The 15,197-nt window shown below is 42.4% G+C and overlaps 1 protein-coding gene across 1 annotated transcript in view; it reads left to right on the forward strand.

Moving 5' to 3' along the window:
• Positions 1-8,552: 8,552 nt before the first annotated feature.
• LOC130869253 (uncharacterized protein C2orf78 homolog) overlaps positions 8,553-15,197 on the forward strand; it is a 45,371-nt gene continuing 38,726 nt past the window's right edge. Inside the window, exons 1-2 of the mRNA XM_057761261.1 lie at positions 8,553-8,679; positions 10,104-10,286. Coding sequence (XP_057617244.1) covers positions 8,553-8,679; positions 10,104-10,286 — 310 coding nt within the window. The remainder of the gene's footprint in view (positions 8,680-10,103; positions 10,287-15,197) is intronic.

The raw sequence follows: 15,197 nt of genomic DNA on the forward strand, positions 1-15,197 counted from the left end.
ATGGTTGGCAGAGCTGGGCGATTCAAACTGGCTGAAGCCGAAAGAAAGTTTATAGAGCTGGATTCTACCACAGCTCATCTATAGCAATGCAGTAGGATGCTCTGGACTCTTCCTCTATCTCTTGGACATGCTTGATACATAGCTAGCAGGTTGGTAGCAAGTCCACCAGTTCAACAAAAGTTCCTGAGTTGAGTCATCATGGTTCTAACTGACCCATGCTGGATCTTGTGCTCATGCTGAACCAATAACCAGACCCAGGGAGAACAGATGTACTTAGCAGGTGATGCAGAGGCTGAGAGAAGTGAGAGGGATGCTCAGATGAAAACCACAGGGTCAGATCCTTAGCAAATAGTTCCCACTAGTATCTCCTCGACCTTTGAGCTTGCTGCTCTTCTCAGTTTGCTTTGCATGAATCCAAAATCCCATCTCAAGAATCCAACTGGAACTAATTTCTTCATGAAATAAACTTCGTTTGAGGACTAACTGCCTTAGGCTCTGGAAAAATGTATTTATGCTTTAGCTGTGTCCATTATAAGTCAGCCAAACAGAATGTTCTTTACTCTTTCAAGGAAGTTAAAACACAACATCAATGAAGAGCAAGAGAAGCAAAGAGAAGAAGCCACAGAGGAGCAGGCTTGGGAGGCACACGCCCATCCCTTCACCATCTTCCAGAATGGCCCTTGGGACAGGATGTTCTACACTCAGAAGCAGCAACCTCCCTTCAGAAGACTCTAGTCTCCCCACTGCCTGGGCCTGACATGGAGAGGACAAAGTAGTACCTAACATAGTGTTCTGATTTGGTCAGGAGAAAGGAAAGAAACAGAGTGATCTAGAGGATGTTTCCTTATCCCTACAGTAATCAGTTTCCAAAAATGGTCCTCTACAGTTCCCACCACTTGTCTTTATCACCTCACCTCCTGTGATGAGTAACACTGGGCTATGTCACCAATAAAATATTTCAGCAACAGTACTGTCCTTGGAGGGTAGGTCATAATGATATTGTGACTTCTCCCTTCCGCTCTCAGATTCTGACTCTGGACAAAGCCAGCTGTCAGGTTGTGAAGACACTCCAAAAGCCTCTTGGGAGCTGGGGGTACTTCAATGGTGCAACACTCTCATAGAATACACAAGGCCCTATCTTCCATCTCCAGCACTGCATATATATGCATGCACATATGCACACATGTACACAGACAGAGGCACAAATAACAAGGATCCAAGACTCCTGCTTTCATGGATATGCATGGACCATCCTGGGAGGAGATGTTTCATCACGGACAAGTTTTTAGATAATAAATACCTGGACTGACACTAGATTTCCATGTGAGAACTCTAAGCCACTCAGGAAAACCACTTTCAAATTCCTGATCCATGGAAATGGAGATAGCACCTGCTTATTTAAGCCATTTTATGATAAATAATGTATTTATGATGTATGGTAAAGATATATATATATATATATATATATATATATATATAACAGGTCTCATCCAATTATCACATGTTATAAGACTTGCTGTGTGTGATTTAGTATTCTGACCCCATGAAATGTATCCCATGAAGCTGCATCCTTAATCCTTCATACACTGTAAATGCATGAGGAACTCTGAGCTGGAATTTCCATCTTTCTGATTTTGTTTTCTGAGATTGTCACACTATGTACAGCATAACAGGCTGGCTTTGAACTCTCCATGCTGCTCTAACTAACCCTATACTCCCAATCTTCCTGCCTCAGCCTCCTCTGTGGTAGGATTATGGGAACATATCACCACACTGGGCTAAATGTCTGTTTTCTATACATAAGAAACTCAGAAAACCCAGAGGTGTTCCCTTTTCTCATAAATAATTCGCTACCTCCATTTAAGGTAAGATGAAGTTCTCTGATTAACAGAACCCAGGCCAACACAGACTTCAGCTCATTTGGTGGAATCCAGGGGATGCTTTCTGCAAAGATAATGGTTACTTGCAAAACAGTTGTCAATTCAATGATATCTATTTCAGGAAATTGTGCCCATCAGGTAACCTCGATATCCAAGAAGGACCTTCACCACAGCACACACATACACACACACACACACACAGAGCCATGGCTCTGAAGTACTGCCTTGGCACGTGTTCACTACATGCTTGCCAATCTGCTGATTTATCTAACCCAGAGTCCTATGCACCCAGGGGAGATGCTCAAATCGGAAAGAATCAGCCACCTCTACATGTAAGTTCACCAAGGTTCAGTTGGACACCTGTCAGCTGTAAATGATGCCAGCAGCTGGAGAAATCTGCATTGCGGGGAAAATGTACCATACTCTCTTCTTAAGACAGTGAGCTTTAAGGAATTCTTAGTCTAACAGAGAAGCCCCTTAAGGATCAGGGCTATTTAAGCAATTTTAAGAAGTAGATCTGAAGTGGTTCAGAAAGAAGAAAGGACAGCATTAGATGCGAGAGTATCATGTACAAAGCAGCAAGTCGCATGGGGGACTACAGGCAGTTTGTCATATAGCATACGATGAGAAGGCTAGAGGTCAGAGGTCATGAAGACTTGGAAAATGGTGCATTGGTCTTTCACCTTTCTGTTTATCTTGGAAGAGACACACAGCCAGCTTCTGTTATAGATAGATTTTTCAAGGATATCTATATAGTGAATAGTCTTGGAAAAGAGATAGAAAGGCCCTTGTAGTGGTATTTCATTTGTATTTTAGTAAATAAAGCTTGTCTGAAGATAGGAGAGTAAAATAGCCCCACCGGTCAGTCTTACGGACCAAGCAATGGTAACAACACACTTTAATTCCAGTAACCACACTAGTTGCCAGAGAAATCGGGTGGTCCATGCCTTTAATCCCAGTGGAGCACACCTTTAATCCCAGAACTAGAGAAGATTATAAGATGGGAGGAGACAGCTCTCAGACACAGTCTCATTATGAGATTCCTGGAGGCAGGATCTTCAGACCGAGATGGAGGTAAGAGCCAGTGGCTGACTGTTTTGCTTTTTGGATCTTCAGGTTGAATGCCAATTTCTCTCTCTGAGTTTTTATTAATCGTGCTACAGGTCCTCCTTTGGTGACAAAGGGAAGGTGTGCTTTCTGCCCACTATAAAGAGAAGGTCTCTAGTCAGTGACTTGGATCAGTCAACTTTTCATCTCCATGACAAATACCTCAGAGAAAACTTAAAGGAAGGAGATATTTATCTGACTTACACCCAAAGGTTTGCATCCATGATCATCTGGCTCTGTTGTTATAAACCCATGGAAGTAGTGTACCATGCAGCAATGGGGCAGGCAGAGCTGCTTAGCTCATGGCGCAGCTAACCAGTTCTTTCTTTCTTCCCTTTGGTTCCATCTGGGGTGGCAGCCCAGTAAATAGATGGTACTACCAACTTTCAGGGAAGATCATTCTCTCATTCAGATAACTGCCTCTGGAAATGCCATCGTAGGAACATCTAGAGGACTGCTTTACTGCTCTTCTAGGTGAACCTGATTATCACAATCAACTATTACACCAGGAAAAAGCACAACAGATCACTGGCTCTCCTGGCTACTGGTATTACTGTGAGAATATGCCCTTTACCTCTGACCAGTCTTGTGTTTTCTTTCAGTATCCATGAAACTAACAGGTTAGCTCGTTCACTAGAAAACAGGGAAAACCTTTCACATCCGGCTTAGAGACCCCAAATTTCAGGTTCTATCCAGATGGTTCTTGAGCAGGAAAATAGCAAATGCCTTTAGCTATAGGAGGTTGGGCATATAGGAGACTGCTGTGATAAACAGTTGCTGGGGGGGGGGTTGGGTTTTTTTTGTTTTGTTTTGTTTTGTTTTGTTTTGTTTTGAGTACCTTCTTCTCAACACACAGAAATAGCTTCAGGAGACTAGTTTAACTCTTCTGATCTTTTTTAGCAGGAATTTAGTAAGAGTCTACACCAGCATGTCCAATTTGTACCTAAAAGCTGCATGCATCCCAAAACAGCTATGAATGCAACCCAGCACATTTGTAGGTAGCCACGTCACAGTGTCAAGGGTTTGGACATCACTGGTGAAGGAAAGAGGGGGAAAGAACCCGCTGTGCCAAAGTAGAAACTTAATGACAGTTTCAATGCAAATTATGGTTTAAAAGAGAAATTTCACTCAACTTTCAAATTAAAGCTTAGGTACCCATCTGGTGGCAGTATCCCAAAAAATTCTAGAAACTTCAACACTGCGGAAATAAGTAGCCACTGGAGGGTCCATGGGATATCTTGTCCCTGCCCTTCCTGTGCTCCTCTTTTCTATTCATCACGATGAGACAGCCTCTTTCTGTGCATACTCCAGTTTCCATGGTGTCCTGTCCAGGAACCTGGGAACAATGATCGTAGACCAAACCCTTTGAAATAATAAGCCAAAATCAATGTTTCTTCTCCTGAATTGCCTCTGCAACAGAGGCACAAAAGTAACTATAGGAGGATTGGCGGCACCTGTCTTCCACCTAGAGCTAGGAGACTCCTGACAGAGTCCATTACATCCTTCTGTAGATAAGCAAGCTAAATCTCCTTTAAATTATCTTAGTTGTCTCATGCTACAATAACAAAATAACATGGATTGCCAAGCTTAAACAACATTCATGCATGATCTTGCATTTCTGGAAGCTGGAAGTTCAAAGTCAGGAAGCCAGAATTGTGCTCTCTTTCTGGCTCACCAGCAATTGACTTCTCACTCTCCTCCACTGGGAGTGAGGCTAGCAGGATGATGTCTCTGTTTATAAGGGTGCTAGTCACATAACTAAGTCCCCACTCTCACAAGCTTTTCTAAGCTTCCTCCCAAAGATTCCACATCCAAAGGCCATCACATGGTAGGTGAGGGTTTCAACATATGAATGAAAGAGACACAATCCAGTCTATAGCAGGCAGCCTGGAGGGCAGCCTCTAAGAGTTTCCTAGACCTTCACATTATGACATGAGTATAGTACCTAAGTACCTAGACCCCTAAATCTTCATGTGAAGGGAAGCTTGGGTATCAGTTAATTCATCCTCCTGCCACTCTAAGCATTATCAGACTCAGAGACTGCTTTTTCTATCTAAAGCCTTGGAGACACAGAAATGCTATTTCACGCCTTTCCTCTACCACCCAATATACCAGGAAGCCAAACTGGCATCTTGGGAGTTCATCCAAACTCAATTATTCTTGCAAAGAACCTGGCACCACAAAATAACCTTTGCTGAAAACTTCCCTAAGTTGTTTCAAAGCCAAATGGGCAACTAGAAAATTGAGATGTTAGGCTGTCCCCTGCCAAGGGGTCTTAAGACAGCCTTTCATTATAGTTCAGAGGCAGGCAAATGTCATGAAGAGATTAGCTGTCAAGGGACCTCCCCAGTTTAGAGTCTGAAAACCCAGAAAGTGCCACCAAATCTGGACAGAGAAAAGCTACTAGAGCGGTGGCCGCACTGAACTGGAGTTTGTGAGCCATGCTGGGACCTGCCCACAGAGTCAAGGTCTCTGCAGAACATATTAGTGACTAATGCCGGGACCCTCCAGCTTCACAGGGCAGAGTTGAGGGGATCAGAAGGTGTGATAGCTCGGAGCTGTTGCTCAGCTTCCTGTTATGACAATGGCAAACCTGAGACTGATATTGGAAAACATAAATTCGGGACAAATAGCAAGTACCCCTAACTCCAGTGTGGCAAGTACCCTGCCAATCTAGAGAAGACACGGGACCTACAGCTTCCTAAATGAGAAGTGTGGAAAGACAAGGAGCCTGACAGTGCACAGCAGCCTGAAGGACACAAAATAAAACACAGAAAGAGTAACTTAATACTCATAAATGCCCCAGTCTCTCTCCACCCTAGAAAACACAACAAACTTGGTGATGGAAAGGAGAATTCTTCTCTCCCTGCTCTAGGTCTATAAACAAAACATAAAAAAATGAAACCTTTAGAAGCAAAGATAGCAAGCCCTAGCTTTAAAGTTGCATGAAGCAGATGCTGGGAAACCAGCCCGTGTTTCTGACCTACCACACTAATGCACCAGGGCAAGGTGCAAGCAGATCAGAGAGAATCTTCAGAAGACTATTCTGCCCATAGAAAAGTCTTTGTAACTACATCCCAAATTCCAAAGAACCTTCTCCACATGTGGAGAGGAGACCCAGAGACCCACAGAACCATGTGCATGCCCCCACAGGAGCTCGATGGAGCAAGCAAACTCAAGTTAAGACCTGGTTTCTGGCAGCCTGGGCCCTACGAGATGAAGATAGCCAGTGTAAAGACAAGCGCAGGCAGGCACGGAGGGCTGCATCAGAGCCTGGGACTGAAACCCACTAGGTTTCACAACAGTAGCTGGTCCACTGGCAAGTACTTTGAGGTGACATGCCTAAGGAGTTACCTAAGGAAGGACTGACCCTGTGCCACAGACAAGTGTCTCACCCACTATCAGAGACAATTTCCTAAGACAACTCAAGAACGGGGGAGACAATTTCTGATACTGTAAGCAAGGGAGAGATTTGACTCATGCTACATTATTTTTTATCTTACATTTTAAAGGATGCTTTTTAGTTTAGGTTTTTTTTGTTGTCTGTGTGTTTTGTTTTGCTTTGTTTGTCTGTTTTGTTTTTTGAAATAGGGTTATACTATGTAGCCTTGGCCTGGAACGTGTTATGTATATGAAACTGACCTCAAATTCAGAGATCCCTCTTCCTGTCTTCCAAGTGTCATGATTAAAGGTGTATGCAACTACACTTGGCTTATTTTCTTTTTATTTCATGTTGCTCTATTTTTAAAGCTTCACTCTTGTCTAAATATTCAATAGTTTTGATTTAGTTTTTATATTGCTCAGTTAGGCTTTATGATGGGCCTGTGTTAGCACTGGCATGGTTGTATATTCTTACTTCTAACCAATGTACCTCTCACCTATACCTTACTTTCCCCCTTTTTAATCCCACCCTCTCATCTATGTGAATCTCACATCATTTTCTACAGTTTTAATAGTTGTTGATCTCTGTCTACCCCAACATTTCCCAAGTCCCCTTACCTTCTTGCTTTGCTCTGCTACAGAATCCCCATTTCACTTACACCAATTTACAACCTTGTTCAGTGTGTTTCTTTCCATTTCTATACCTTGTAACTAATATTCTTGCATTCATCATATTATCGTCATTTTGTTATTCCTCAAAAGATAGGAAGGGCAATTATTTTTGTTCCTATTATATTTTGATAGCAGGGTCATCTATAAGTTCTGGTTGCTTCTAAGGTTAATATTCTATTCTCATAATGTTGCTAGGGATTTGTTCAATACCCCGACTATATGAGCTTCAAGTGTATCAATTGACCTGCACCAGCAGTCCATAGGGAAGGGACAATACCTCAGACTACAACAAAGCCCAACTTGAATATTTCAAAACCTTTAATCAGAGAATATGGGTAATTTATTGACGGTCCAACCAATGATCAATTCCAGATGGCAAACCCAATGTGAAAATATACACACGGAAAAACCAAGTACATCAATGGAAACAAAATGGTTCCATAGTAATGGATGTGATTGGAGTAAAGGAAATTAATTAGGTCTAAAAAGACCTCAATAGAAAGGCAGGAATAGTGATCTAAAAAGTAAAGACGTCACAACTAACCTTCTAAATGTCTTGAAAGAAAAGACAGTCAGCTGACTGAAAGCCAGTGACTCAGCCACTGAGTCAAGAGACAAAGGATTCAGAGATATGAGAGTACAGAAAAAGTAAGACCAATATCTCAATAAGTTGAATTATTATTGCAGCATGTATCTCATAGACACAATGGAGGACAGACTATGAGGGTGTGAATACAAAGAAGATGAATTTAAGCAATTATAAATAAAGATTTAATACCAAGAATGTAGGAACAGTGTGTGCATGACCATAGAGCATCTGAAAGGACCGCATTACTGAATCATGTGCATAAAATAAGGAGAGCCACAGGCCAAAGTCTCAGAAAAGACATTCAATATAATGTTATTTTCCTTCATCTAGATAAAGAGATGTCCAAACAGACATGAGATGTAAGAAGAAAGCTTAATTCAAAGGGTCCAGGAAGAACCTCCTCTGATAATATTATCTAAAACATTAAGTATAAAGAACAATATAAAAGGTAGTGAAAACTGCATCAGACAAATACCAAGTGAAGAGAGAAGCCTATTAGAAGAAGAACAAATTTCTCAACAGAAACTTTAGAAGACAGGAAGGTGTGCAATAAGACACTCCAAACTCTTCAACATAAGGAATACAAACCCGAATTCTGATATCCAGAAAAGTTATCCTTGAAAATTGAATAAGAAGGGGTCTGGAGAGATAGCTCAGCAGTTAAGAACACTGGCTGCTCTTTCAGGGGTTTTGAGTTTGATTCCCAGCATCCGAATGGGAATTCCCAGCATCACAACCGTATGACTGTAGTCCCATTTGACTGTTGTCCCATTTGACTGTAGTCCCATTTGACTGTTGTCTCGTGGGATCCACACATGCAGACAAAACATCTACATGCATAAAATACATACCCAAATAAATCTTTAAAAATTAAAAGAATTGAACTGGAAAAGAAAATATTAAAATTAAAGGAATTCATGGTCATGAAGGAGGACAACAGAAGATATCTGGAGGAAATCTACACTGGAGAAAGAGATGAAGACGTGAACGAGGACACTGAAAACTGTAAGCTGCACTACAAGACTAGTGGATCAACAGAGGATAAGGAAAGTAACAAACATTATAAAATCATTGGGAAATAGCACAAGTCCACCAATCATAGCTATTCATGAACAATGGCCTCAAATCTCTAATCAAAAAAACAGATCAGCATGATTGATTGAAAAACAAGACCCAGCTCCCACCCCTGTGTCTCCGTCTCTCCCTCTTTCCCTTCCACTATCCTTCCAGCTTTTTTGCCTCCTCAAACACACACTCCCAGTATTCCACTTAATCTTGGTTTCAAAGTTATGTGCCTAGGCAATGTTCAGAAATCTCTGCAACTAGTAGCTAAACTAAAAACTCCCTCCTTTCCATCACTACTCAAGCATTTCATCACAGCACCAAGGAATGGCTAACACGACAGCTTTTAGGAGGAGACGAGTGCTGGGCCCAGAAAGAACCAGGAGTAGAGGTCAAAGGCATTCAGGTTTCCTGCCAAGAGGGAGGCTCAAAGAGCAGTGTTTCACTCATCACTGCTCAAAACTAACACATCTGAGGGTCAAGAAGACAGAGTAGAGCCAGGAGTTAAAGTCAGCAATCAAACACTAACTTTGGTGCAGGAGGCCATGAGTTAACTCTCCAGGACCTCAAAGAACGTGTTCAAGGACCAAGTTCACTTGCTTGACAACTGCTTTTTAGGAAAGAGAGCTAGATATCATTCTACACGTTATGGCAGTGGTGAAGCACTTCCAAAGTGAAGTGTCCATGAATGTATATGTGAACCATGAAATATGATCCGTAGTCCACAACCATACTAATGTATGGTGACTTAATTGAGAAATTTGTTATACAGAAAAAATGACAAAAATTATTTAAAATTTTTTTCCTTCACTGTGTGAGACATTTACAAGAGTTTGTGAAACTATCTATGCACATATAAAATGCTGAATTATCTGTAATCTTACAATAAAATGAGGCAAAAGTATGTTAACCTATTTCTCACAGAAATCAAAAAGTCCCATGAATGTTTTCTTTTCCACACTCTCACTCCCTGTACCCATGAATGCCTTCCTTCTCCAAATGCTCCGGTCTCTATGTAGCCCGGCCTCAGACTCAAGCACGGCAGACAAAGTCAGAAGCCCAGGATTCTACAAACATAGCAAGCACGCATGATACCCTCTGCTTTTCAGAGACAGAGGCAGTGTGTGTCTAGATTCTAGCCAGGGTTAAAGCAGATCAACTAGGAATTTTACGCCCACACAGGAAGAACAGGCAGCTCATCAAATGAGTGCCATCCTGTATAGTAACAAGAATCATTCTGAACCCAGTTGTTTGGGATATGTGAGGGGACATAGGTGTTGGACTCCCCCAGACAGTACAACCTGGAGACAGCACAGTTCTCACAGGAAGCAAGAAAGCTTCCATCTCACCATTTCCCACTGTCCTCTTGTTTCCTACAGAACATTTGTAAAGTTTACCTTTCTTTGGGACAGAATGTGCTGTGCAGCCCTCTGTGCCTGTGCTGAGGAATGCCACACCCTCAGCAGGACCCTCAAAAGTGTGCAACTTCTACAGGGTCTCCACCCCAGCTGTGAGCTCAGCATGGCTCCTGCCATCAGACTCCAGCACATGCTGCCAGCAGCTCACGGACAGTGCCTGTCTTTACCAACGAGCTGGTACGACCATGCTGACTGTGCTGACTGAGCCGACTGACCAGAACCAGATCTCTGCTTCGACATTTTCCTATCCAGGTGTTCTCCACTGGGATCTCACAGGAGGCACTGACAGGAGAGAAACTCCATTCCCGCATGCCCCTGTAACTATCACTGACCAGAATACCACAGGCTCCTCCCTGTCTACAAGCTCCATGTGATAATATTTTAGATCCCAACGCCTTAGTCCCATCCTATCCAACACTGTCTGCCATCCTTTTCCAGGTCACACCACCACAGCTGCCAAACTAAGGATACAGCCTGACACCTTCCTACCAGGAGGCAAGTCAATTCTATTACAATAACCACAAAACCTGCACTCTCTGGTGACTGCAGAAATTGGGCAGTACCTGTAGGTCAACAGCTCTGAGTCCTACTTCACGAATCTGGCCTCTGGCCTACAGCTAAAGATGGTGATGGCACTACAGGAGATTCAGTCAGTGAACGTCCAAACACCTTTCTCCACCTCTGCTATCTACTATCCCACGTCTGCTCAAACCATGCCAGTCACCGGTCTTCTAAGTAAGTAAAGCCAGAAGGGAAGGGGTGAGATCAGCCCTCAGAAGAGACACAGCTCTACATTTCAGAAGTGGATGTGCACACAGAGGAAGAATGGGAGTCCTGACATGTTAGCTTTGGCTCAGGCTCACCATCCAAAATTCATTCTCTGTAATGAGGGAGAATACAGATAATGAATGACATCCATCCTTCATTAAGACGTGTCCAAGGACCATACTTCAGGCATACATGTCATTGCCCAAGCTAATCAGTCCCATGTACCAACACACTACAATCATCTCTTCCTAATCTATGCCTCAGAGCTATGGAGGACATCAAGGACTTTACTTTTTGGTAACACTTGATTTTCAATGTGTTGAAATCCTACTCCAGAGCACTGCAGCACAGAATTTTTTCTGGAGTAAGTGTTCCTCCCAGATTCCAAATTCCTGTTGTGACATTCTCTAACACTTAAAGTTTTAGTGAGAGTCTGTTGTGGCCTGTGTACAACTGCCAAGTGAGGCATATCTTCTTTCTTTCTCTCTCTCTCTCTCTCTCTCTCTCTCTCTCTCTCTCTCCTTTGCTGTGGTTCTTCAGAGGTGACCTAAGGTCATGATCATGTAGACTTTTTCTCTACTACAAGTCACAGCCAAGTCCAAGATTTCACCTTTTTAAACTTTTCATATCACTTGTGAGAAGTCTGGGAAATGTGGAACTGGAGGATATCTTAGATTTTTGAACTGCTGCTTTTCAGGTGTGAGGAAACAGGTTTGGACACCTAAACCCAGATGAAAAGCCAGCCTTCTGGGTCAGTATGAGGTAATGCATAAACTGAAAGAAGCTGGCAAAGATGGGTAAATTCTCGGAAGCTATGGGCCAGACCACCTGCCAAGTAGCAAAGTTGCAAGGAAAGGAGAGGCGCTGTTTCAAAGACAGAGAGAAGGGCAAGGGAGGACCACACATCAAGGGAATTCTGTAACATCCTCATGATCACTAAGCATGCACACACCACACAGACATCAGAGAAAGCATGACACTGCATGGCCACCAGAAATAACGTAGTTGCTACTTGTCTCCAAACAGAGGTGCTACCCCTTGCTATTCAAGCAGAGCTCATAGCAATGCCTTCCCCACTGCTGTAGGGGCCTCAGTGCTGAGGAGCACTGAAAGGAGGAGAGCATCTCACTTGCCAGGCACTGACTTCTTACTTGACTCCTTTTCAGTGGTGGGAATGGAGACGTCCTTGGGACTGACTGACATCTCAGGTCAGACACTCTGTCTGCTGCAGAGCCCAGAACTCTGCAATGCCTGCACCTAGGATGCCCAGAGGAGGACACTACCTATCATTGGGGACAGGTCATTAACTGCTCCCATCCACAGTCTTTCAGAATTCATGGCTTCCCTTCCATTTCCAAGCCTGGAACAGAGAATAACAACATGGAAGGCATGACCACTGTACTATCAATGACTTGATACTTATGAGGATGCAATGAAAACCAAGACTCACCACCACTCCTCTCTTTAGCATGCCCAGACATACAGCAGCCCAAACACTACACTGATGCTGGGAGCTGAATCTGGAGTCTTCCTTCTGAAACCACCACTTTGGGAAACAGCAACCTGGGTTAGGAAGAGCCAGGAGTGCTGCATATGGGAATTTATAGCACGGACTTTGCAGACACAGCAGCACTGGTGGCAGATCCTCACCTTCCCCAACTCCTTTTTTAAAGTTTCTGGGATTTTTGTTGGTGGTGGTGGTGGTGGGTTTTTTTAATTCATCTTTTAAAAAAAAAAGAAAACAAACTATCTTTTTGTATTTTACATACCAATCCCAGTTCCCACTCCTTCCCCTTCTCCCATTCCCTTCACCTACACCCCCCCCCACTCCACCCCATCCATTCCTCAGAGAGGGTGAGGCACATTTCTTTGGGGCAGGTTCAAGGCCCTCCCTACTATATCTAGACTGAGCAAGATCTCCATCCAAAAAGAATAGGTTCCAAAACAGCAATACAAACAGTAGGGAAAAAATCCTGGTGCCACTGCCAATGGCCCCACAGTCTGCCCCAGCCATACAACTGTCAGCCACACTCAGAGGGACTAGTTTGGACCTATGCGGTTTCTTTCCTGTCTAGCTGGAGTTGGTGAGCTCCCATTAGCTCAGGTAGACTGTTTCAGTGGATGTCCCCATCATGGTCTTGACCTCTCTGTTCATATTCTCACTTCTCCCCCTCTTCAACTGGACTTTGGAAGCTCAGTCCAGTGCTATGCTGCAGGTCTTTGCCTCTGTTTCCATCAGTTGCTGGATGAAGGTTTTATGGTGATATTTAAGATGTTCATCAGTCTATCTACAGGGCAAGGCCAGTTCAGGCACCCTCTCTTCTATTGCTTAGGGTTTCAGTTGGGGTCATCCTTGTGGATTCCTGGGAATTTCTCTAGAGCCAGGTTTCTTGCTAGCCCCATAATAGCTCCCTCAATCAAAATATCTTTTTCCTTGCTCTCATCTCTGTCCTTCCTCCATCTTGACTATCTTGTTCCCTCAAGTTCTCCTCCTCCCTCCTCTTCTCCTCTCATCTTCCCCTTCCACCCTCCTTACTCTCCCCACCCTCATGTTCCCAATTTTGTCAGGCAAACTTATCTGTTTTCCCTTTCCAGGTGGATCTATATATGTTTTTCTTAGGGTTCACTTTGTTACTTACCTTCTCTAGGGTCATGAACTATAGGCTCAATATTCTTTGCTTTATAGTTAGTATCCACTTATAAGTGAGTATATACCATGTTCATCTTTCTGGGTCTGAGTTACCTCACTCAGGTTTTTTTTCTAGTTCCATTCTTTTTGCATGCAAATTTCAGGAAGTCATTATTTTTTACCGCTGAATAGCACTCCATTGTGTAAATGTACCACATTTTCTTTATCCATACTTTGGTTGAGGGGCATCTAGGTTGTTTCCAGTTTCTGGCTATTACAAATAAAGCTCCTATGAGTTCTTGAAGTTGTTCTGGTTAGAGCAAGAAAACAACAAATGGAGATCAAGAGAGACAAATTGGAAAGAAAGAAGTCAAACTTTCATTATTTGCAGATGATATGATAGTATACATAAGTTACCCCAAAAACTCTATCAGGGAACTACTACAAATGATAAATGCCTTTAGTAATGTGGCAGGATATAAGATTAACTAAAAAAAAAAATCAGTAGCCCTCCTATATACAAAGGATAAAGAAGCAGAGAAAGAAATCAGAGAAATATCACCATTCACAATAGCCACAAATAACATAAAATGTCTTGGGGTAACACTAACCAAAGAAGTGAAAGACCTGTTCAATAAAACCTTTAAGTCTTTGAAGAAAGAAACTGAAGGAGATACCAGAAAATAGAAAGATCTCCCATGCTCTTGGATAAGTAGGATCAACATAATAAAAATGGCAATCCTACCAAAAGCAATCTACAGATTCAATGCAATCCTCATCAAAATCCCAGCACAATTCTTCACAGACCTTGAAAAAACAATAATCAACTTCATATGGAAAAACAAAAACCCAGGATACCCAAAACAACCTACAATAAAGGAACATCCAGAGACATCACCATCCTTGACATCAAGCTTTATTATAGAGCTACAGTAGTGAAAACAGCTTAGTATTGAAATAAAAACAGACAAGTTGACCAATGGAATGCAAATGAAGACCCAAATATTAATCCACACACCTATGAACACCTAATTTTTGACAAAGAGGCTAAAATTATACAATGAATAAAGAAAACATCTTTAACAAATAGTCTTGGCATAACTGGGTGTCAACCTGTAGAAGAATGCAAACAGATCCATGCTTATTCCCATGCACAAAACTCAAGTCTAAATGGATTAAAGACCTCAATATAAATTTGACCACACTGAACCTGATAGAAGAGAAAGTGGGAAGAGCCTTCAAGGCATAAGCACAGAAGACCACTTCCTAAATATAGCACCAGTAGCATAGACACTGAGAGCAACAATAAATAAATGGGACCTGTGGAAACTGAGAAGCTTCTGTAAAGCAAAAGACATAGTCAATAAGACAAAAAGGCAGCCTACTGAATGGGAAACGATCTTCACTAACCTCATATCTGACAGAGGACTGATTTCCAAAATATATAAAGAACTCAAGCCGGGCGGTGGTGGCGCACGCCTTTAATCCCAGCACTCAGGAGGCAGAGGCAGGCGGATCTCAGTAAGTTCAAGGCCAGCCTGGTCTACAAGAGCTAGTTCCAGGACTGGAACCAAAAAACTATGGAGAAACCCTGTCTCGAAAATCAAAAAAAAAAAAAAAAAAAAAAAAAAAAAAAAGAACTCAAGAATTAGACATCACAATACTAAATAATCTAATTTAAAAATGGGGTA

Source organism: Chionomys nivalis, chromosome 2 (assembly GCF_950005125.1).
Source record: "Chionomys nivalis chromosome 2, mChiNiv1.1, whole genome shotgun sequence".
NCBI classification, from domain to species: domain Eukaryota; kingdom Metazoa; phylum Chordata; class Mammalia; order Rodentia; family Cricetidae; genus Chionomys; species Chionomys nivalis.